The sequence below is a fragment of the Lissotriton vulgaris genome, chromosome 5, assembly GCF_964263255.1.
Source record: "Lissotriton vulgaris chromosome 5, aLisVul1.2, whole genome shotgun sequence".
Taxonomy (NCBI): domain Eukaryota; kingdom Metazoa; phylum Chordata; class Amphibia; order Caudata; family Salamandridae; genus Lissotriton; species Lissotriton vulgaris.
The window spans coordinates 39516817-39541809 of record NC_141693.1 but is presented as its reverse complement, the minus strand read 5'-3'; the positions used below and the strand labels follow the sequence as shown (position 1 = coordinate 39541809).

The following is a 24993-nucleotide window of genomic DNA, read 5'->3' as shown; positions in this document are numbered from 1 at the left end:
CAACATGGAGGGGAGGGCAGAAGCAACATGGAGGGGAGGGCAGAAGCAACATGGAGGGAAGGGCAGAAGCAACATGGAGGGGAGGGCAGAAGGAACATGGAGGGTGAGGTACAGAAACAACATGGGGGTGAGGTACAGAAGCAACATGGAGGGGAGGGCAGAAGCAAAATGGAGGGGAGGGCAGAAGCAACATGGAGGGTGAGGTACAGAAACAACTTTGAGGGTGAGGTACAGAAGCAACATGGAGGGGAGGGCAGAAGCAACATGGAGGGGAGGGCAGAAGCAACATGGAGGGTGAGGTACAGAAACAACTTTGAGGGTGAGGTACAGAAGCAACATGGAGGGTGAGGTACAGAAACAACATGGAGGGTGAGGTACAGAAACAACATGGAGGGTGAGGTACAGAAAAGACATGGAGAGGAGGGCAGAAGCAACATGGAGGGGAGGGCAGAAGGAACATGGAGGGTGAGGTACAGAAACAACTTTGAGGGTGAGGTACAGAAGCAACATGGAGGGGAGGGCAGAAGCAACATGGTGGGTGAGGTACAGAAGCAACATGGAGAGGAGGGCAGAAGCAACATGGAGGGGAGGGCAGAAGCAACATGGAGGGAAGGGCAGAAGCAACATGGAGGGGAGGGCAGAAGCAACATGTAGGGTGAGGTATAGAAGCAACATGGAGGGGAGGACAGAAGCACCATGGAGGGAAGGGCAGAAGCAACATGGAGGGTGTGGTATAGAAGCAACATGGAGGGGAGGGCAGAAGCAATATGGAGGGGAGGGCAGAAGCAACATGTAGGGTGAGGTATAGAAGCAACATGGAGGGGAGGGCAGAAGCAACATGGAGGGAAGGGCAGAAGCAACATGGAGGGTAGGGCAACCTGGAGGAAGTAGCTAGGGTAAAGAAAAAGAGACAGCAGGGGACAGCAAGGGGGCACATGGGTGAGAGAAAGCACTGTGGATCTGGGGGAGAGAAGCACATGGACAAGAAAGCAACACATGGGACAGAAGCATATGATGGTGAGCCCGGCATGGAGAGCTTGGAGCAGAAGCGCATGCGCAAAAGAGCGCAACATGGACTGTGGAGAGACGAAGTACAGAAGGGAGAACACTGGGAAACATATGCACTACTACTGAATGCTTAACCAAAAAGAAACAAGCAGGGTCTGAAAATGAAGCATTAGAAGAATAGAAGTAATGAGGTCACGACCCACAGGGGGGAACGAACATAAGAAGATGAAAGAAAGACCACACACGCGAACGAATAAAAAGCAAGGAAATAAGAGTGACAAATAAACCCAACCAATGGTAAGCAATGTCTGGGCTTTATGCCCATTGCACAGTTATAATGGGTCTTTGCACAAACAGACTGCTTCTGCTGTATGTTAGGCGAGTCCTAAAACCAGAAACAACTGTGTACTTAAGAGTGGGTCACAAAGTGACGCGATGAAGATAAACAACTATAGGTAGATGTAGTAATTAGTCCAAGGAATCAGAGAGAAGTTGGAAGTAGTTTATTCTGAGAAGACAGCTTAACAACCACCTCCAGCATAACTCCAGTAGCAACTGACCAGCTAGTACAGATAGAATGTTAAGCTAGGAATGTACAATAACAATTCTGAGAAGGAATGGTGCACTAACATGGGATACTACACACCTTCCCCCCTAAAAATAAAAATAAAAAAAGGAAAAAAAAAAAGAAAGAGAACAAAAACAGAAATTAAACATAAGTAATCATGTAACTTTACAGGTAATTGCTTGACGCGAGAACTTTTCCTCTGTAGAACAGAAATTCAACATAAGTAATCATGTAACTTTACAGGTAATTGCTTGACACGAGAACTTTTCCTCTGTACTGTGTGAGGAACAACACTGTGTTTGGGAGCAGAACCTAGGGAATCAGGAACCGTTTCTAGAACATTGGAATTATTAGCGACACAATCATCAGCACACGGGGAAGATTGAGGAAAATGAACATATGCAGGAACATTGGGAACCGGACTCTCCGGTACAAAGGTGTCAACCATGGCAGAATAAGAAGTGTCATCTTCAACAATGGGATATCCAGGTACAGAGATAGAAGGACACAGACTGTTATCTTCCAAGCTGGGATTCTTGCATAGAGACACTCTCCTGAAATTCCATACCTTCCCCCCTTCAACACGAATAGCTTTAGAGAAAATTTCAATCACCCTACAAGGATCGGACCATTTGTTCCATTTGTTCCCAACAGACCTTCCAAACTTGACTCGTACAAAATCGCCAACTTTGATTTTGTTACTTTGGCTATTTAAAGACAAAAAACTGTTTTTCATCTTCTCTTGATATTTCAAAACCCTGTCTTTGACTTCATCACCATCAAAGGAAGATTCAAATGGGAGTTTGGATTTTAACCACCAAGGGAGGAGCTTAGAACCAGGTTTTCTACCCCTGAGCATTTCAAAAGGGGATAGACCTGTGACGGAATTGGGAGAGGTTCGGTAAGACAAAAGCATAGCACGTAAGGATTTCTTCCAATCAAGGTTACTCTTAATGGCCAGTTGGATAGATTCCTTAATGACCTTATTGAAGCGTTCCGTTTGACCATTGGCCTGAGGGTTATAATTGGACACCCTCTTATGCACAATTCCACACCTACCAAGAAAAGATTCAAATTCCCTACTCACAAATTGTGGCCCATTGTCAGACACAATTTCGGCTGGTATTCCTTCCTTGCAAAAAACTTCATCCAGAAACTGAATAACCTGTGTAGAACCAACCTTATCCACAACTTTAAGTTCAGGCCACTTAGAAAAATAGTCGATAAGCACTAAAGCAAATATCTCCTTATTGGGAGACAAGGATAGGGGACCAATAATGTCAATGCCTAATTTTTTCCAAGGACAAGCTACAAATTCGATAGGAGAAACACTCGTAGACAAAGGTTTGACGGTCTTGTCGCTTTTGGCACACGGGGAGCAAGAACTAACCCACTTATCCACCATCCTATCAACACCAGGCCACCAGTAGAATTCACGAATACGCCTCTTGGTGCTGGACATGCCCATGTGGCCCTCATGTGCCATAGAAACAATTCTTTCTCTCAAAGTAAGGGGAGGAATGATCTTGTCCCCTCTGATTACAAAACCTTGGTCAAACATAAGTTCGTCCTGGATTTTAAAAAATGAGAGAATGTCACCAGAAAGATACCTCTCTTGAGGCCAACCATGTTGCAAATAATCCACCACACTTGACAAACAAGTGTCCTTGGTCATGGCTTCTCTCCAAACAGTCTCAGAAATGCTATCGGCAGAACCAGAGGTGGCACATTCATTAACATCATCAATGTTGAACACAACATCAGAGTCACACTGTTCACACCAAATAGCGTTGATTAACGGTAACCTGGACATACAATCAGCGTGTACGTTAAGCCGACCAGGGATATACTCTACAACACACTGAAATTCTTGTAGTTTTGCTGCAAGACGGGCTAGACGTGCAGTTAACGTTCTACCACCACCAGCTGCCAGCATGTTTATCAAGGGCTTATGATCAGTTCTTAAACGGAATCTGGTTCCCCAAATAAACTGCCTAAAATGTTCACAGGCCCAGGTGCATGCTAAGAGTTCCTTTTCTATTGTAGAATAGTTATATTCAGCACCACGTAGTGTCTTAGAAGCATATGAGACTACACATTCATCCCCTTTGTCTTTCTGGATTAAGACAGCACCCAAACCTACATTGCTTGCATCCACACAAACTATGCATTCATTACCCAAAGTAAATGGTTTAAGAAAAGGGGCATTTGCTACTTCTTGTTTCATCAAATCGAAAGCCAGTTGTTGTTCGTGGCTCCAAACAAACTTTATATCTTTCTTTAACAGAGATCTTAACGGATGTACCTTTGAAGCATAACCCTGAACAAATTTGCTATAGAATTCAGTTAAGCCCAGAAAAGACACAAGTTGTTCTTTGTTCAACGGTGCTGGTGCCTTTAAAATACTCTGTATATGATTGAATTTGGGCTTGATACCGTCTGAGGATATTTCGTGACCCAGGTATTCAACCTTGTTTTGCCTAAATTTGCATTTTGATAATTTTAAAGTTAGACCTTTCTCTTGGACGCATTTTAAAACATTTTCTAAATTAACATCATGTTCTTCATAACTTTTCCCGTAAATAAGGATATCGTCTTGAAAGGCGATGGCACCAAGACAACCCTCTAGAACGGTCTTCATTAGTCTTTGGAAGACCGAAGCCGCACTGGCTAGGCCGAAAGGCATCCTGCAATACTGGAACATGCCTTCGGGCGTAATAAATGTCGTCAAAAACTTTGACTCTTCATGGAGCAACACTTGGTGGTATGCACTAGTTAGATCTAGAGTTGAGAAAACAGTAGCTCCTGATAAAGTGGAAATGAGTTCATGGATATGGGGCAAGGGGTGTCTATCAATCCAAATTTCCTTGTTTAAACTCCGAAGGTCAACACATAAACGGAGTTCGCCGTTACTTTTGAGGGACAAAACTACAGGCGAAACCCACGGAGAGGATTCTACTGGCTCAATGATTTTCTTGTCAACTAAGTCTGCTAAAATTCCCTTTAATTTTTCACGGTAGGCTAAAGGAACATTCCTTACTCTGTGTCGGATGGGAATAGCTGAATCTTTAAGTATTATGCGGTGTTTGAAATTTGTGAAGGTTCCCAAACTGTCAGAAAAAATGGATGAAAATGTTTGCTTCAACTGAAGAATGAAATCATTTTCAGGAGGAACAACATAGACAGGGGGTGATGCATTAGGGTCAAGCTTAATGCCAAGGTCATGTTGGTGAGGCCAACATAATAGTGACGCACCCTTAGATGAAACATAAACTTTCCCTTTAATGGTCCTGTCTTTGAATTTGATGTCTGCCCACATGTAACCTTCCATATCAATCTTCTTACCAGTGTACCCACCTGGATGTACGTCAGGTGGTAGTAACTTAGTAGAAGGCCAGTAGCGATCAAAAACATTTTTGCCAATTAAAGTGTACCAAGCACAGGAATCTATTAGCATAGAAATATCCTTACCATTAATACTGATGATATCAGAAGGAAACCCTTCACATTTTGTGTCACCTACACATAACAATGTGTTAATTTCGGATGGTTGTTCGACATCTTCACAATCTTCATAGGACAAAAAGTTAACTTTTTGAGGAGACTTACACATTTTACTGAAGTGCCCGGATTTTTTACACTTGACACAAATTTTGTTCCACGCAGGGCAACCTCTATAATTGCCTACGTGGTCATTTGCCCCACATCTATAACAAATAATTTGGCTTTTCCTAATAGGAAATCTATTCTCCCTTCCTGCAAAATCTTTTCTAAAAGGAACAGGAGTTTTTTTTTAAATTATTGACGTTTTTGACCAAAGAAACTTCAGGAATGACCACTTTACTTTTAACATCCTGGTTTCTAATTTCGTTTACAAATAGTTCAGACTGTTCGATGCCCTTTGCAATGTTCAAAACAGCACTAAGAGAAGAATCAGTCCCCATCCAGAGACGTTCTTGAATTTTTTTACTTTTAGTGCGCATCATTATTTGATCTCTAAGGACCTGGTCGAAATTTATAGTTTCAAAGGCGCAGGATCCAGCTAAAGTGCGTAAAGCAGCTACGTAATTTTCTATGGATTCATCATCCTTTTGTATTCGAGAATAAAATTTAAATCTTTCCATAACAATACATAGGAAAACATTGCATTAAATAAATGAACCTTCCCTTTTTTTACGGAGAAAATAAAAATAATAAATGCAAGACGAAGAAAAATACAATCAAAGACACAACTCGCAAGAAAGGTGTGAGGAAGAAACAGAATAAATCAAGAGAATGCAAAAATAAGAAGAAGAATGTGAAAAATAAATAGCATGACTAAAGAAAGAACAAGAACTTGAGATCAGAGTTACCATCAAGACAAACTAGTGGGCCAGACTAGGAAGCAGATGACAAGCAGTGAACATCAACCAATTGCAGAAAATAGAAAAACAATGAAAAGAACAAGAAAAAGTACTCCCACATACAAAGAAAAAGGTTGGTCGCGATCCAACACAAAATCCAAGTAAGAGAGACTACAGATAATGAAAAGAAAAGAAGATTATGACAATACTCAGTTAGATTTTAAGCATAATCCAACAGGACAGTAAATGAGTGTGAAATCACATACGAGAAAATCAGAAAAAGAGTGAAAATCACACACTGTGAGGAACAAACAGCAGTAGATTCTACACGTAGTGAAATAAGCAATCCAACTGAAAACTAAAGAAAAGACGTAGAATCCCTGTAGGTGATATTTCAATACCACATAGCATATGAGCTATAAAAATGTATACATCAAGTAAGATAACCCCGTAGAATATCATATAGCTTGTCGGCCATCTTATGTATGCATACCATATCCACACAACAGTGGAATAACACATATAGCCAGAAGGCTATTAAAAAACAAATACTCTAAACCATGGCACTGCCTTAACCAAACTGCCATTATAAGGTGTGAGTAATACATTTAAAATAAAATAGGTGACCAGTCCACTTAACGGTGTAAGGCCACATAGCCAATAAGCTATTACAGTGCAAATTTAGAATCCTTACTAAAACTTGCGGAGAAATCATTTTTTTAAAAATAGGTGACAAATCCACTTGACGGTGTAATGTCACATAGCCATGAAGCTATAACCAAACCAAACATTTCCCCAAAATACATGCGTTAAATAAACATCACAGTGCTTATTACAGAGGTGGAAATAAAATTAATAAAAGTAACCTAGGTCACACTGAATAGAACAGTAACAAAATTCCACTTGAAAATATTTAAACTAATAAATGCATGTAAACCATTACATTATCATTAAAAAGATGAGACTTAAAACAGTGAAAATAAATGCTTGCTAGTAATACAACCAGGCAAATAAACAAAATGCCCAGGAGATGGTGCTCTAACTATATTAAAAGCACAAGTGAAACACACTATAAAGTCCCATAGGAGAACGTTTTTACATAAACATTTTCCTAGATTGCCAAGACTCTTAGTTGAATATATATTTTTTTTTAAATAAACATATTCCTAGATTGTCAAGACACTAAGTTGTACACATTAAAATAAACATATTCCTAGATGTACGTTTTAAAATAAACATATCCTTGACTGCACTGTAAGAATGAAAGGAAAGCTAGAAGATGTATTACTAAAGCGACAACACTTTCTTCAGATTTGCCTATTTTACTTTTCCTGGAACAGGAACACCAGTCTCCTTCGTTTTGTTGGCCTCATAACAAGAAATTAATTCCAATCCAAGTAGAACACCGTTTGAGGAATAATGTCAGCATGTACCTCCAAGGTCTGAAGAAATCCAGAAGTCCCCACAGACGATCGGAACGATGAAATCCCAAAGGAGGATCCTGAAAGACTCCACATGAAGACACGTTGTTTTGATGCTGAGCCGAATGGCTCGAGGCACGTTAGTGAGGCAGAGCGTCTAAAAGCAGGCCCAGAACGAAGAGACAGGACGAGGGGAGGTGCACAAGATGACCTCACACCACGACAATGCCGGTAAGGTCGCGTGCCTGGACACACGCGCTATTTAATTTTAAAAACAGCTAACAGTTAAACCGGCAATTTTGTGATGACAAGGCTAATTGGCAATAAATAAAAATAAATAGTGCCCAAACAAAACAAAGATGTCATCCTGGCGCAAAAATATCGAAGTTGACATCCTTATCGACAGACATGCCCCTCATTTTGTCCTCGCAGCTAACTAAACAGTTCCTGTGCTGAAATCCACTGACGCATGCTGGAACAGACTTAAACAGAAGATGTGTTCGTGAAAATGAAAATCCGATGGCCAAATTAAAATGTGGAATTGCTCCATTAGGTGGCAGCAAATATCCATTCCCTCTCTCAGGCAAAAACAAAGAAATTACACCACCGCTTCCAAATATGAAATGCCCTTCAACTCGGTTCACGAGGGACTCAATCAGCCCGCTGTTATATAAACCTTGTAACTTAAAATGACCACTTTCAAGGGTTTGAATACACAAACGCTGACCATTGGCTCCGGTTCTGGTTTTCTCCATTCCTTTAATTTTCCGATCTGATTACCAATTTCCTTCCCCTACTCACGATTAAGTTGTGATCCTTAAGGGACTGGGAAATCTCAGATGCCAGGCAACAGGCAGCCAGGTAATCGCGTTATAGATGAGCAGTGGCACACTTCAATTGTGAAATTAGAAGCAAGGCAGCAGGATATCAGAAACAGCTGCAAACAGGAACAGCAAAAAGAAACTGGCACCTTACCGTTGTGGGCGACCGATGGAGGTCACTGGTGGGGCTCTTGTCGGGGTGCCAGTAACTTTGAGTTGCTGAAAACATGTCTTTTATCTTGCTTGAAGGTCTCCCATTCCAAGTTACATGGGGTTGCTTGAGGTGTAGGTTGTTTCCCAGCGTCGCCAAATGTCATTCCTTCTCAGAATTGTTATTGTACATTCCTAGCTTAACATTCTATCTGTACTAGCTGGTCAGTTGCTACTGGTGTTATGCTGGAGGTGGTTGTTAAGCTGTCTTCTCAGAATAAACTACTTCCAACTTCTCTCTGATTCCTTGGACTAATTACTACATAAATTTGGCGACGAGGATGGGATACTACAGTAGACATAGAAAAGCCTCAGGGCTGTTCAACGGTTTCTACTGATTATATACACTGAGCCATGTCAAATATCTCCTTCGGAATGAAATGGAATAGTCCAGTTTGATGCAACATGAACATGATACGTTTTGAGATGACAGAGGATGGAAACTCTAGACACAAGTTGTTCGTTTCCTGGTCACCATAGCAATCGCTCCGGATGCTTTGCATTCTCAATTTACGGCAGTGAGGGTCATTTCATGTTGTGTCTGGTATGTCACTGTACCTGAACACTAGGCTAAACCCCCAAACGAGATACACAAGATATCACATTTGCTTTTTGCCCTTGTGGACTGTTAGGATAGTACCATCTGCTATAAAAAAAAAAAACTTCCACGGGATAGGCAATTCCTGCCATTACTGTTGGCAGTATCGGCAAAGGTGTCAAAGAGTGAATGGTCATGGCGTCTGAACTAGTCCCAGTCGCACTGGAAGTGCTCTCTGGCAGAGTAGCAGTGAGAAGAGGCAGCGTGTCAAGCATTCCTGTGCATCTGTGTATGATCGGTGTACACCTTATGCTCGAGGCCACAGGAATTATGGAGCAATTGAGAACTAGCGGACCCTCTAGGGTAGAAAAAGTATGTGGCATATTATGCGGCTAAACGCTAATGATGGGTTCCATTCTGCGCCGTGTTGCATTTCTACTTTAACATTTTAAACGTACAGGCGTGAAATGCAAAGCTGCACAGGTTAGCATCAAGTCTCTGCCTGCTTCTTTGAGGCTGGAAGAGGAAACAAGGGAACCCTACTCACTGCGAGCCTGGGTAACAGTTTTAGCAAGAAACAATGTCTCCTGTGGGCAAATACGAACAGATTCTGGTAAAGACAAACGCACAATGGCACTGAGGGTGATTCAAATTAGGAGCCAAGAAAGGAAGCTGTGTATACACAATATGAATATATTTGCAATCAAAAGCAAAATAGAAATCAACAATTCATTTCAGTAGCATTATACACACATATGTAATCAAAAAGGTGATGGCGTGTCTCTAGTGAATTTTTACAAAAAAAAGAAAAACCTAAACTACTAAAGTGGAACATAATAATATTTAGATTACATAAGGTTTCTAATGTTCATATACGTTGAAAAGAGGCTGTTCCAGCCCCCGGATCACTACAGGCCTAACTAGGCCCCGGTGCGTTTCCCCTTAGGATGTGCGGAGCAGTTCTGACATTCCTCGTGTGCTGTGCCCCATATCCTCCTGCAGTTCAAGCTCATTGGTCTGGGTGCTGGATCACCTTCCTCCCCTTCTAGCGCTCTGCTTTAGAGAACCTGGGGCAGCGCTACGTGGGCGGTGTAAACTCCAGTGGGGAGGGACCAATCTCCATTCCATCCCTATGCCTTGGCCCAGCACCTCCTTCGATGCACTTTCTCTGTTCTTGCAGTGCCCCCAACTGGTGACGGATCAAGGCCCCAGGGCTGCTGCTCGAGAGCTGCCGATCGCCGCTCCCCGCCGGCCATCCGGTCAGCGCTCATGTCAGTGATGGCGTGTGACTGCTTTGGTCTTTTACCTGCTCCGCGTCCTTTGGGTTCCTGACTGGCACTCCTACTCAGCGATGTCCTGTGTGGGGGTTCCACAATGCCAATGCCTGGGGTCATGTTCTGCAGAGCCGGCGCACCTGCGAGCTCCCGGGTGGTGCAGGGGCAGCGTCTACTCGCCACCTCTCAGCCGACGACCCTCGATCCCCCCGGCACTGCTCTCAAAGTCCATTGCCTGCGTTTGGGTCTTTGCCTCTTCGTCCACGCTCAATGCCTCTGTCGTGGTATCCCCACAGTCCATTTCTGCAGTGATGGGTGAGTTTCTCGATGGCAGGCCAGAGGTACTTTCTCACCGCCATCCTTCGCCGTACAAACATACTGTTCACCAGTCCATATCAGCTCGCACTCCGGAGCCTAACAGGACTTGTTTTGTAGTCCTCTAGATTAGAATTCAATAGTTTTTCAGTATAATAGAGGGTTTCTGCGCGGAGCGTTAGGAACTTGCGTCCGCCATGTTGGCTGGCTGGCCACTCTCCCCCTTGGAGTGGCTTCGTCACTCTGTAACATCTAATGCAGAGTACTGACTAGTAAAGTATACTTTCGAGTAGCTCTGTCACTCTGTACCTTCTAATGCAGTGTACTGACTATTACAGTCCACCTCTAGTAGCTCTATCAAGCTGAATCATCCGCGGCAGTGTACTGACTAGTACAGTATAACTGCTGGTAGCTCTGTCCCTCTGTACCTTCTAATGCAGTGTACTGACTATTACAGTACACCTCTAGTAGCTCTATCAAGCTGAATCATCCGCGGCAGTGTACTGACTAGTACAGTATAACTGCTGGTAGTTCTGTCCCTCTGTCGCATCTAAGAGAGCGCACTAATTAGTACTGTATACCTTGGAGTAGCTCAGTCACTCTGTGTCATCTAATACAGTGTACTGACCAGTACCATATACCTTCTAGGACCTCTCTTACTGTTCAAAATCTAATATAGAGTACAGAAGCAGAAACAACATGGAGCCATATATTGCAGTGTACTGACTAGAGAGAGATGCCTTTTGAGTAGCCCTGTCACTCAGTACCATATAATGGAGTGTACTGAGTAGTGCAGCATTTTTTGGAGTTGCTAGTACAGTGTCCTGCCTGCTGCAGTGTTCAGTCTAATGTGGTGTTATGTAGTATGCTGTATAGTGCAGTGAGCACTGTGTGTGTGTGTGATATGCTGTGTGATGAAGCGTGGTGTTTAGTAGAATTTCCTGTCTATTTAGTGCTGTTTGGTGTAGTGTGTGCTGTAAATGAATGCACGCTTTAGTGTAGTGCCTGCGAGCAGTGTGTGTAGTATGGTGCGTGGTGCGGTGTAGTGTGCAGTAGAATGTCCTCTCTATGTAGTGCTGTTTGGTGTAGTGTGTGCTCTAGTGTAGTGAGCAGTCTAGTGCTGCACGCTTTACTGTAGTGAGCAGTCTAGTGCCGCGCTCTCTAGTGCCACGTGCTCCTTCCAGATGTGTTGTACATGAATCATATGTAAAACAGAAGCAGTAATTACAGCCTTTGTTTGTGTCATTAAATCTCTAATTGTGAATCTCTTCTCTGCAGTGACGGTGACTCTGGATCCTGACACGGCTCATCCTCGGCTCCGTCTGTCTGAGGGGGGGAGACGAGTGAGACGGACGTACAGAGCACTGACCTTGCCGGACACCCCCAAGAGATTCACCTACCTCTGGCCCTGCGTGCTGGGGAGCGAGGGGTTCACCTCCGGCAGACATTACTGGGAGGTGCAGCCGCTGCAGGAGGGGACATGGTGGCATGTCGGGGTCGCAGCAGAGTCTGTGAACAGGAAGGAAGACTTCACATGGTCACCTGAGGGGGGAGTCTGGGCTGTGGAGCTTTGGAAGGGTCGGTACTGGGCTCTCACCTCCCCTCAGACCCGTCTGTCCCCTCGTGAGAAGCCCCGGAAGCTGGGGGTGTATCTGGACTACGAGGGGGGGCGGCTGTCCCTGTACAATGCTGTCTCCATGGAGCTTCTCTTCTCCTTCCCGCCGGCCCCCTTCACACAGAGGCTCTTCCCCTACTTCTATCTCTGGGAAGGAACGGACCTGAGGCTGGTGTGAGCCCCCCCCCCCTCAACTGTCACCCATAGTTTAAACCCCAACATTCCAATGAACCTTCTTCACAATGACCCTCACCTGTTTCCATGACAACCAGAAGCCTCAGTGAAACTTTGTATCTCTTTTCCTTGAACATTTTTAAAACAAGGGCAGAGAATGTTTGCCGTGAATCATACACCAAACAACATGTACCATATAATAAAGTCTCTGCAGAATCAAACAAGCATTGGCATAGCCAATAGGTCTCGCATTTGAGACCTTATAAGTCTTTAGCCAGAGCTATTGGCTTTGGCAATGTTTCTAAGGTTTGTTGTAGAGCAGTGTGGCTGCTGTGCTCCGTACTACAAACTTGTTGTCTAGTGCAGTGACGTGGGGCAGTGGCATGGTGTGGTGTGTTGTTATAAGGTGTGGGTTGGTGGGATGCATGTCGGTAGTGTGCTGGGGTGCATGTGGGTGGCATATGCATCTTTACAACAAAAATTACCAATTGTAATCAGATTAATAATGCTTGTCTGCAAACTATTGAAAGGGCAACAAGGGTAAATGTAATATGCATGGCCCCATGGGCCAATCAAACAAGTTTATAATAGTAAAATATTGATTGAAAACAACGAAACTACCGGCCTCTCTGTAACTCTTACGTTTACTGTTTGTGTTTCCAAATTGTTCAATCCCTAACCACATCGGTTGGCGGCCATTTCCCAGAACCCACAGTCACTCATTGCAATGATCTAGCAACTTTTTTGTAAATCTCTGAAGTGTACTGTTCCCTATAAATACAGTAAAAAAAACAAATTCTACCCCAAAGAGAGAGACTCTGGACTCACCCACCGTTTGCCTCACAAACTCCCCCTCCCCATTACCAAATAAACTCTTCCAACACTTTTTAGTAAAGTGAAATCTAGTTCCGCTGTAGACCCCGCACATCCCCACATACTCCCTCAAGGATACAGCCACTAGATACAACTTCCTTCTCTCTCACGCAGGAACCTTAATCGCCAAAGTTACATTTACATTTTTATTGTCGCCTGAAACCTCTGAACACACAAGTAAATCCTCTTTGCAGCAGGCCTCTTAATCCTCTGCGAAACCTTAGCATGAGTGGAAACAGCCACTAGATAAAACTTTCGATCTTTCTCCCGCAGAAATATTATTTGCTGAGGCTACCTTTACATTTTTATTGTTGCCTGAAAACCTATCGATTCACAAGGACATGTTCTTTGCAATTGGCATCTGAATCCTCTATGATCCTTTAGCATGAGTGGAAACAGCCAGTAGATAAAACTTCCATCTCTTTACTGCAGGAACTTTAATCGCCAAAGTTACCTTTACATTTTTATTGTTGCCTGAAATCCTCTGAACACACAAGGATATGTTCTTTGCAGCAGGTATCTTAATCCTCTGAGCTACTTTTCCATGACTGGAAACAGCCACTAGATAAAACTCAGATCTCTCTTCAGCAGGAATATTATCACCAAAGTTACCTTTACATTTTTATTATTGCATGAAAACCTACAAACACACAAGGACATGTTCTTTTCAGCAGGCATCTTAATCCTCGGTGCTTCTTTAGCATGAGTTGAAACAGCCACTTGATAAAACTTCCGATCTCTCTCCCACAGAAACATTAACTGCAGAGGTTACTTTTAAATTGTTATTGTCGCCTGAAAACCTCTCAATACACAAGGACATGTTCTTTGCAGTAAGATCTGAATCCTCTGTGATCCTTTAGCATCAGTGGAAACAGCCACTAGATAAAACTTCCATTTCCGTCCCGCAGGAACCTTAATCGCCAAAGTTTCCTTTACATTTTTATTGTTGCCTGAAAAACTCTGAACAAAAAAGGACATGTTCTTAGCAGCAGGCATCTTATTCCTCTGTGCTACTTCAGCATGAGTAGAAACAGGCACTAGATAAAACGTCCATCTCTTTCCCGCAGGAACTTTAATTACCAAAGTAACCGTTACATTTTTATTGTTGCCTGAAAACCTCTGAACACACAAGGACATGTTCTTTTCAGCAGGCATCTTAATCCTCTGAGCTACTTTAGCATGAGTGGAAACAGCCAGTAGATAAAACTCCAATCTATCTCCTGCAGGAACATTAATCATCAAAGTTTCCTTCACATTTTTATTGTCGCCTGAAAATGTATGAGCACACAATGACATGTTCTTTGCAGCAGGCATCTTAATCCTCTTCACCACTTTAGTATGAGTGGAAACAGCCACTAGATAAAACTCTGATCTCTCTCCCGCAGACACATTATTTGCCAAGGTTAACTTTACATTTTTATTGTCATCTCAAAACCTCTGAACACACAAGGAAATGTTATTTGCAGCAGGCACCTTAATCCTCTGCAAAACTTTAGCTTGAGTGGAAACAGCAACTGGATAAAACTCTGATCTGCCTCCTGCAGGAACATTAATTTACAAAGTTAACTTTACATTTTTATTGTCGCCTCAAAATCTCAGGACACACAAGAACATGTTCTTTGAAGCAGGCATCTTAATCCTTTGCTCTACTTTAACACGAGTTGAAACAGCCTCAATAAAAATTCCTATTTCTCTCAGAGAAACATTATTTGCCATGGTTAACTTTACATTTTTATTGTCATCTCAAAACCTCTGAACACACAAGGAAATGTTATTTGCAGCAGGCATCTTAATCCTCTGCAAAACTTTAGCTTGAGTGGAAACATCAACTGGATAAAACTCTGATCTGCCTCCTGCAGGAACATTAATTTACAAAGTTAACTTTACATTTTTATTGTCGCCTCAAAATCTCAGGACACACAAGAACATGTTCTTTGAAGCAGGCATCTTAATCCTTTGCTCTACTTTAACACGAGTTGAAACAGCCTCAATAAAAATTCCTATTTCTCTCAGAGAAACATTATTTGCCATGGTTAACTTTACATTTTTATTGTTGTTTGAAAACCTCTGGACACACAAGAACATCTTCTGTGCAGCAGGCACCTTAATCCTCTGCGCTACTTTAGCATCAATGGAAACAGCCACTGGATAAAACTCCCATCTCTCTCCAGCTGGAACATTGATAGCCACAGTTATCTTTACATTTTTAATATTGCATAAAACTCCCATCTCTCTCCAGCATAAGCATTAATCGCTAAAGTAACCTTAAACATCTTTATTGTTGCTTGAAAACCTCTGAACACACAGAAATATGTTACTTGCAGCCGGCATCTTAATCCTCTGCGCTACTTTAGCATCAGTGAAAACAGCCACTGGATAAAACGTCCATCTCTCTCCAGCTAGAACATTGATAGTCAAAGTTACCTTGACATTTTTATTGTTGCACAAAACTTCCATCACTCTCCAGCATAAACATTAATCGCTAAAGATACCGTCACATTTTTTTTGTAGCCTGAAAACCTCTGAACACACAAGGACATGTTGTTTGCAGCAGTCATCTTAAACCTCTGAGCTACTTTAGTATGAGTTGGATCAGCCACTAGATAAAACTTACTTCTCTTTCCCGCAGGAACATTAATCGCCAAAGTTACCTTTACATTTTTATTGTTGCCTGAAACCCTCTAAATACACAAGGGCATGTTCTTAGCACAAGGCATCTTAATCCTCTGTGCTACTTTAGCATGAGTGGAAACAGCCACTAGGTAAAACTACGATCTCTCTCCAGCAGGAATATTAATCGCCGGGGGCGCTAGAGGGCACACTAGCTGATTGGTCGCACCTTCGTGAGGCTCCAGCAGCCTGGCATGAATATCCGTATTGATCCTCCTTCCCCTGCTCTCACCCGCCCGAAAATCCCCACGGAGGGGCAGCGAGTGCCACTGCACAATCGGTGCAACTTTGGAGACTCTACCCCCTTGGACTCCGGAGTTACAGCCTGCGGAACCCCCGGCCGACGTGTGCCTTGCCTCGTCGGAGCCTGCATTCGGCTCCCGGACCTACAAGAGCCCGGGGCTCGCCACGAGGCCGGTGGGCCTGCCAAGCTTGACAGGCGGCGCAGCCAGTACTGGCAGTGGGACCGGCATCGGGAGGCGGCAGCGGAGGCCCGTATGGTGAGCGCTGCATACGGCGCGGGGGCAGAGGGGGTGCGGTGATCCCGCTGGCTTCACCCTGCTAAAATCGCGCTTCCACTGTTGGGATCGGCGCGATCTTCCGGCGCCATATTGAACTGTCTGCGCATACCTCCAGGGCGCCCAAGCCTTCCAACGGCTCGACCATACCCTTGCCGTGCACGGACTCCATACCCGATTTTTGCCGCTACTCCAGCGGGCTGGCGGCTCCTACGGCTTGGTGCTCCTTGCTGTGACCTCGAGGCGCTACATATTTGGCTGGCGTTCCTGCGCCTTTACCCTGGCTATCGATAGTCTCCCGAACTGCGCTCCATCTCATAGTGGGCCACCCTGAAGACACCCGCCGCGCTTCCCCCGCTGCATAGCGCCACGTTTGACGCAGGGGCGCCGCTGCACTACACTGAGTGGTGCTGAGTTACTGTCTCCTTAACCTGCTCCTCTCCAGCTGAAGTGGGGATGGCGCCAGGCCGCGGCTGCTCTATACTTCACGTTGCCGACATGGGGAAGCCGGACAGTCGCCAACCCAGGCTGCAGTTTGAACCCGCAACGCAGAAGAAGGCTACGCGCAACACGGGGGACGCAGCGCAGCCCCGGAGCCCGGTCACAGAGGCCTCGACATCGACCCCTCCGGCCCCTGATATAGCCACCATGCTGCAGGAGATGCGCCAGGGCTTTGCAACGGTGGTTGACAAAGTGGATCGGCTTTCCTCTAGAATGGATGGGATAGTCCAAAAGATGGATGTGCATGAAGAGCGCATAACTGAGGTGGAACGCCGGATATCGGAAAACGACGACACCACCGCGACTCATGACTCCCGACTTGCTAGAATGGACAATGTGTTACGAGTGATTGCCGCCAAAAATGAGGAGTTGGAGGCTAGGAGTCGGCGGAACAACGTTCGCGTCACAGGCATTCCGGAGTCGACCAACACGGGGAAGATGGAGTTGTACATAGAGAGGCTACTTACTGCGGCAGTGGGGGCAGAAGCTCTTTCGAACCAATTCATAGTGGAGCGCGCTCATCACTCCCTTGGACCTCAACCCAAACCTGGAGCCCCGCCGCGACCTATAATTGCGCGCCTGCTCAACTATCGAGATCGCGATGCGGCGCTCCGAGCAGCCCGTGCGAACCAGAACCTAACGTATAATGGTGTACCCTTCTCCATATATCCTGACTTTACCCCGGTGGTTCAAGAACAACGGCGGAAGTTCCTTGCGGTCAAGAGGAAGCTGCGGGACCTGAACATTGACTATGCCCTCTTGTACCCGGCCAAACTACGAGTCACCCACCAGGGCACGCAGCACTTCTTTCTCAACCCTCAACAGGTCGAGGACTACCTTAAGACTTTGCCTAAACAACATAGACGACCTGCAGACGCTGAGGACTTAAATGCATCTGGTCCTGAATAATCAACGGATGGCTTGATATTGTTCTTGATCCCGCACTCGCCTGGATCGGCCTCGATCCCTTTCTGCACAGGGGGTCCTATCCTACTCTGCGGTGGCTACGGCTGCCCCTGGGGTGCCATGGACGGGTGATGATCTGCAGGTGGTAATGTATGCCAGGCCCCCACCCCCTTACTCCCTCTCTACTCCAGATGGAGACCCTAGGGGTGGACTTGCACGGAGTGGGAGGACTGGGGTGGTAGAACGTGCACCTCAGATGGCCCCTACTGGGTGTTCCCCAATGACAATGACTTTGATTCTTATTTGTTGGTTGTTTCCTTGCTTTGTTTTGGGATGTGGGTGGGGGGAGGGCCTGGGGTACTGGCGAGTTGGGGAGGCTTCAGTGGGTGGGGGGTGGTGGACTGGTTGCCTGTCGGAACGAGAAGGCACTGGGCAGAGTGTGGCTCCCTTTAGGAGAGCCGGGAAATGTCGCCCTTTATGGTTCATTGCTGAGAAGTGTTTTTCTTTCTTCAGGTCCTGTCCTGTTGTTGGGACTTTTTGGGGGGCGGCGGGTAAGGGGGGGGGTGTTGGGGGTACTGTTGGGGTTCGGTTTATAGAATGTGCAAAATGTGTCTTGAACTCACTTACTTGCCCAGTGGGGGGCGACTTGGATATGGCCGGGGGATGGGGGGACGGGATAGATGTGATATGCGATGTCGTGGCTGAGACGTGACACAAATGGTGGAGGTGTTCCCTCTGTGTTCAGCTCCCTGCTCACTCTAGGTGTCGCTGGGCCGGTTCGATTGGACGGTGGCCTGTTTCTTGTTGACGATGACTGGGCCGTTCCACGCGATTTACTCCTGCAGAAGTGTGGCTCAGGGGTTAGAGGCGGCAGACCCGGAATCTGAGATCGGTCCTGGACCAGGGTTCAATTCCCTGCCCCGGCGGGTCTTGGACTAAAAATTCCACGGACTCGATAATTCTCGCTCCGGTGCCTCCTCGACTCACGGGTTCACACTCTGCGACTCTGGGCAATAGCTTGCTTAATCTCCACAACGGCCCCTCGCGGCGGTATGCCTGACTTTCACCCTGTGGACACCCTGTCGGGGCTTCTCACAGGGGAATACCAGGACGGGTTCCCTAGGCAAGCGCCAGGATGCCCTTTGTGGTGACAGGTTGCGCTATATAAGTATACCTACATTTACATTTACATTTACATACATTTTTACGAACTTATACATGGGTGACACACGCTTAAATGTGGTTACTTGGAATGTGAGAGGGCTGGGGGACCATAGGAAGAGGAGACAAATACTGAGCTACCTTGATCGCCACAACGTTCACATTGCTTTCCTGTAGGAAACGCACTTTGCGCCCCACAGATCGCACGCCTTTGGAAATAGATGATACAGAAAAGGGGGTGGTGATGAACAGAGTGTCTGAATTAAGCAGACCACTCTTACCCAGTCCAAAGATCAGGGCTTGATCCATCACCGTTATTTATCTCACTGCCCCATCCCAGCTCAGAACCTGGCTATATGCAAATTAGTCTGTCCCTGGCCCAGTGCATCATGGGAACAGGGCAGACCAAACTACCAAGCCAATTCTTCACCAGAAAGGAGACAAGCTACCGGGGACCGGTTTCTGGCATTTCAGCCTCTTCGGCCCGGCTTGCTTGAATCCTGATGGAGCAGTGAGAAAGGGACTCATGTCTGAGTATACCCTGCCACACCTATAGTGGCCAAAAACGATACAGAAAACGGGTGGTGATGAACAGAGTGTCTGAATTAAGCAGACCACTCTTACCCAGTCCAAAGATCAGGGCTTGATCCATCACCGTTATTTATCTCACTGCCCCATCCCAGCTCAGAACCTGGCTATATGCAAATTAGTCTGTCCCTGGCCCAGTGCATCATGGGAACAGGGCAGACCAAACTACCAAGCCAATTCTTCACCAGAAAGGAGACAAGCTACCGGAGACCGGTTTCTGGCATTTCAGCCTCTTCGGCCCGGCTTGCTTGAATCTTGATGGAGCAGTGAGAAAGGGACTCATGTCTGAGTATACCCTGCCACACCTATAGTGGCCAAAAACGATACAGAAAAGGGAGAAATAGATGGGCTTCATACACAATCTTTGCTAATTACTCCTCATATGCGCGAGGTACGGCCATTCTGGTTAAGAAGACTACTCCTTTTCAGCTGGCTGGCTCCAGAGCTGACCCCCAGGGGAGGTATTGCTTATTATGGGGTAGACTGGGGCATATGGCAGTGACACTAGCGTGTTGTTATGGGCCTAACATTGATGACCCACAGTACTTTACTGCTTTATGGGCTGCGATAGTAGAGACAGGACCGCAACAACTCATATGGGGGGGAGACTTCAATACCACCTTGCACCCCCCCCTGGATAGGTCACACCCCACCCCCCACCATTACACTAACGGTCGAGAGGTCCTTAGAGCAACCATTGGCGGTAACAATCTTATAGACGCCTGGCGTTCATACTGCGGGACTAGAGAGGAAGGTACACATTTTACAGCGCAGGCTAAATCGTGGGCACGGCTCGACTATTTCCTCCTGACCTCGCATCTGTACACGGCGCTGGTTCACGCGTCGCACCTCCCCAGGACATTTTCCGACCACTCCCCCGTCCTTATTACTTTATCCGGCTCTGAACTGGGGCCTCCAGTGACGGCGTGGCGTATGCAACCCTCTATGTTATTAGACTCGGAATTCCAGGAAGAACTCCGGGATGAATGCTTGGATTTCTTTAAACGTAATAAGGACTCAGTCCGGGACGTTGAGACCATATGGGACGCCTTTAAAGCCACACTCCGGGGTCTCTGTATTTCAAAAGGCTCGGGAGTACTCAAGAGCATACTAAATAGATAACGCACCCTAGAGTCTGACCTACGGAGTGCGGAGAACTGCCTCAGAGCAAACCCTGAAAATACGACCCTCTCTGCCATACGTGAAAAACTGTCGGAATACTCCGAAGAGGCTGCTGGAGAGGTGAAGTTTAGGAACAAGTACTGGGTGGCCAGGCGATATGGAGAGGGTGAGAGACCGGGGAAGGCCCTGGCGGCAACGGTTAAGCTAATGCGTTCGCCAACCGTTATACTAGAACTCGAGACAGCTGAAGGGCTAGTACTCAGAGACACCACGCAAATCCTGAACGAATTTGTGCGCCACTATGGTACGCTGTACTCCTCTAGCAGGACTGGCGAACTCACGCTGGATGATTACCTGGCTGATGTGTCCTTGGGGTGGTTGAGCGATGCACAGAGAGCCTTTTTGAGCGCCCCGTTTGAACTGGATGAGGTCAGGGAGGCTATCATGCATATGAAATCGGGTAAGGCCACCGGGCTGGATGGCATCCCTATTGAATTCTACAAAACGTTTATTGACTTCATGGCGCCAGTACTGCGGGAAGTTTATGAGGACGCGCTGGAGGTGGGCCACCTCCCTGCCTCCATGAGAATTGCCCTTATTACGTCCCTACTCAAGCCGGGTAAATCCGCTACTAGCTGCGACTCCTATAGACCGTTGTCCTTATTGAATTGTGACGTGAAAATTCTTGCAAAACTGATTGCAGCACGCATCAGTCTCCTCCTTCCTGATCTGATACTTCCAGACCAGGCCGGCTTTGTCCCTGGTAGATCGACGTCGCATAATCTCCGTACCTTTTTCTCGGTCTATGACTCCGTCCACGAAGACCTCCCAACGGCGGCCATTTTCTTAGACGCCACCAAGGCGTTTGACTCGCTCGAATGGGATTATGTGTTCAAAGTCCTGGAGCAAATGGGGTTTCCACTTATATTCATTTCTTGGATTCGATTATTATACACACGTCCAGTGGCCAGGGTCCTCATCAATGGGAAACTGTCTCCGGAATTCCCTATCTCCAGGGGGACGAGGCAGGGTTGCTCCCTGTCCCCTCTCCTATTTGCTATAGCCACTGAACCCCTAGCTGCTAAACTACGGCAGCATCATCGGGATAGTGCACTACGATGCTTTCGGAGACAGATACTCATCTCTATGTATGCTGACGATATCACCCTTTATGTCCGCCACCCTAGCGACAACCTACATCCCATGCTTAGAGAATTCATACGGTTTGGTGCCCTTTCTGGAGTCCAAATTAACTGAAATAAGTCATGTATCTTCCCCCTTACTGCCTCGACACGTCAGTTTCCGCTTGAGTTCCCACTTGCCTGGTGTGAAGGAGATTTTAAATACTTGGGTATACATATAGAGAAAGGCAGAGAAGAGCTGATTCGTGCTAATTATGGCACTGTGATGGATAAGATCAGTGACAATATATCCAGGTGGATCACTCTCCCCCTTTCCATGGCTGGCCGTGCCTCGTTAATTAAAATGGTAATACTCCCTCAGCTTTTGTACCTTTTTTTGAACATTCCGTTTCATCCCGGACCCTATTTCTTTCGGCTGCTACGTTCGGAGTTGCTCCGGCTGGTGTGGGGTGGGAAGACACCCAGGCTCAAGTGGGAGATCCTGGTTCGACCTTTCTCACAAGGGGGCTTTGGTGTACCTGATTTTGAGCTTTATTATCGGGCTGCTCAGGCCCACTATGCTTACTTCTGGGTGCGCCAGCAGAGATATATGCCTCAACTGGCGGCCGAACACTGGTTGGCCCACCCGACCCCCATTGAAGGCGCGCTCTATTCCCAGATTGAAGGCAGAGACAAGACTCCTAACACGGTGTCTAGCACTGTGACGGGGTGGAACTCCATGACTTTGAGGCTCGACCTACACTTCCTATATGCTCCACTATTGCCACTGACCTACCACCCACAGCTCCCGCTCCTACAAGAGGCTGGCTTTCAAAAATTGTTGAGAAGAATACATGTCACTACATGGGGAGACCTGTATCGGGATGGCACCTTCCATACCAAGGACCAGTTATACGAGGGCTTACAACCTACACCTCTAGACCTCTTTTACTATATTAGGCTCAGGCACGGGCTACAGGCCATCACACCAGACTTCCCCTGCGAACCCCCAGTGCTTCTTCCCCTACAGAACCTACTACTTCATGACAATCCCAATAAACTGGTATCCACACTCTATAAATCTGTCCGTACCACCATGACTTATACTGCGCTGCCCGCTCGGCACAAATGGGAACAGGACCTAGCCTTGACCCTTACAGGTAAACAATAGGAATTCTGCCTGCAACAGACTGAGCGCATTTCCTATAACAGCCGTTATAGGATAATTCACTATAAATTCCTACACAGGCTATACCACACTCCAGCGCGCCTACACAGATTCCAGCTGAGGCCAACGGACACATGCGACAGGTGTGGGGCTCCTGGGGCTGACTTCCTTCACCTTGCATGGGGATGTGCCGAGGTGAGCCGCTACTGGACCCAGGTGTTTCAAGCGTTGTCCAAAATGATACACATGACGGTGGACCCGTCCCCATTGGTGGCTCTACTAGGGTATGTTGCGCCTCTCCAGGCGGCTCACCGCAAATATGTGGCACTGGCTATGCTTCTGGCTAAACGCAGGGTGGCCTGTAGGTGGGGGAGAGGAAGGGCGCCCAAGTTTAAGGATTGGATGAATGATATGGTATACTGCCAAGAACAATTGCATACTTATTCCGAATTGCTGCCGCCTACTTCTAGGCCTACTGACATTTGGGCCCCATTGCAATGTTATTTGATAACTGACCCTCTGGAAGATGACAGCACCTGAGGTTAGAATGGTGGGCCATTACGGTGTGGCTTTCTGGTCCTGAGTTGAGAGTCCCGGACTGACCTGCTGCGGTCTGGCATGATTTGCTTATTGTCTACCCCCCCCCTCTCTCTCCCCCGCTTCCCCATTTCTAGAACATCTGTGGATTGCTCATATCCCCACGGTATTGCCCAGGCGTTTGCCGGCCTGATGCCTTCGGTAATGTGATACGCCCTTACTGTGTTTGTGGACTCATGGCTTTGTCGGTTGCATGCCTCCCACGGACCGGGATTCCTGCTCAGGCGCCCGGCCTGCGACCCCCCCCCCTTTTTTCTTCCCCCCCCCCCCTGGGTTCATCTAGACACTGCACATGTTTCTGTTGACAAAAAAAAAACATCAAAAAATGCAAGACACATTCATTTGGCTATGTAGACGCTGCATTTGTCACGAGGATGTTACTGTTGGCGCGATTGTATTCGAACTGATGCACTTCTGTCATTACTTGTCCTATGTATATGCATTGATAGCGGCCGGCCTCCGGGTTGTTGGCGAGACGCTGTGTAATCCTGACAATGCTCAATAAATGTTTTGCACCCAAAAAAAAAAAAAAAAATAAAGGAATATTAATTGCCAAAGTTACCTTTACATTTTTATTTTTGCATGAAAACCTCTGAACACACAAGGACATGTTCTTTGCAGACAACATCTAAATCCTCTGCGCTACTTCAGCATGAGTAGAAACAGCCCTGGATAAAACTCCCATCTCTCTACCACAGAAACATTAATTGCCAAGGGTACCTTTACATTTTTATTGTCGCATGAAAACCTCTCGATACACAAAGACATGTTCTTTGCAGCAGGCATCTCAATCCTCTGCGGTCCTTTAGCATCAGTGGAAACAGCCACTAGATACAACTTCCATTTCCGTCTTGCAGGAACCTTAATCGCGAAAGTTACCTTTTACATTTTTAATTTTGCCTCGAAACCTCTGAACACACAACAACAAGTTATTTGCAGCAGGTATCTTAATCCTCTGCACTACTTCAGCATGAGTGGAAACAGCCACTAGATAAAACTCCCATCTCTCTCCAGCAGGAACATTTATGTCCAAAGATACCTTTACATTTTTATTGTCGCCTGAAAACCTATGGACACACAAGATATGTTCTTTGCAGTAGGCATCTTAATCTTTTGTGAAACTTTAGCATGAGTGGAAACACTCACTGGATAAAACTCCGATCTGTCTCCTGCAGGAACATTAATCACTAAAACTACCTTCACATTTTTATTGTTGTCTGAAAATCTCTGGACACACAAGGATATGTTCTTTGCAGCAGGCATCTCAATCCTCTGCGGTCCTTTAGCATCAGTGGAAACAGCCACTAGATACAACTTCCATTTCCGTCTTGCAGGAACCTTAATCGCCAAAGTTACCTTTACATTTTTAATTTTGCCTCGAAACCTCTGAACACACAACAACAAGTTCTTTGCAGCAGGTATCTTAATCCTCTGCACTACTTCAGCATGAGTGGAAACAGCCACTAGATAAAACTCCCATC

General features: G+C 46.1%; 1 protein-coding gene across 4 annotated transcripts in view; it reads left to right on the top strand.

Annotated features, from left to right (window-relative positions):
* LOC147710072 (butyrophilin subfamily 1 member A1-like) overlaps nucleotides 1-12904 on the top strand; it is a 386132-nt gene extending 373228 nt beyond the window's left edge. For all 4 annotated transcript variants that reach the window (XM_086920777.1, XM_086920775.1, XM_086920776.1 and 1 more), the window contains one exon: nucleotides 11777-12904. In XM_086920777.1, coding sequence (XP_086776903.1) covers nucleotides 11777-12291 — 515 coding nt within the window. In that variant the 3' untranslated portion in view covers nucleotides 12292-12904. The remainder of the gene's footprint in view (nucleotides 1-11776) is intronic.
* The last annotated feature ends 12089 nt before the right edge of the window (nucleotides 12905-24993 follow it).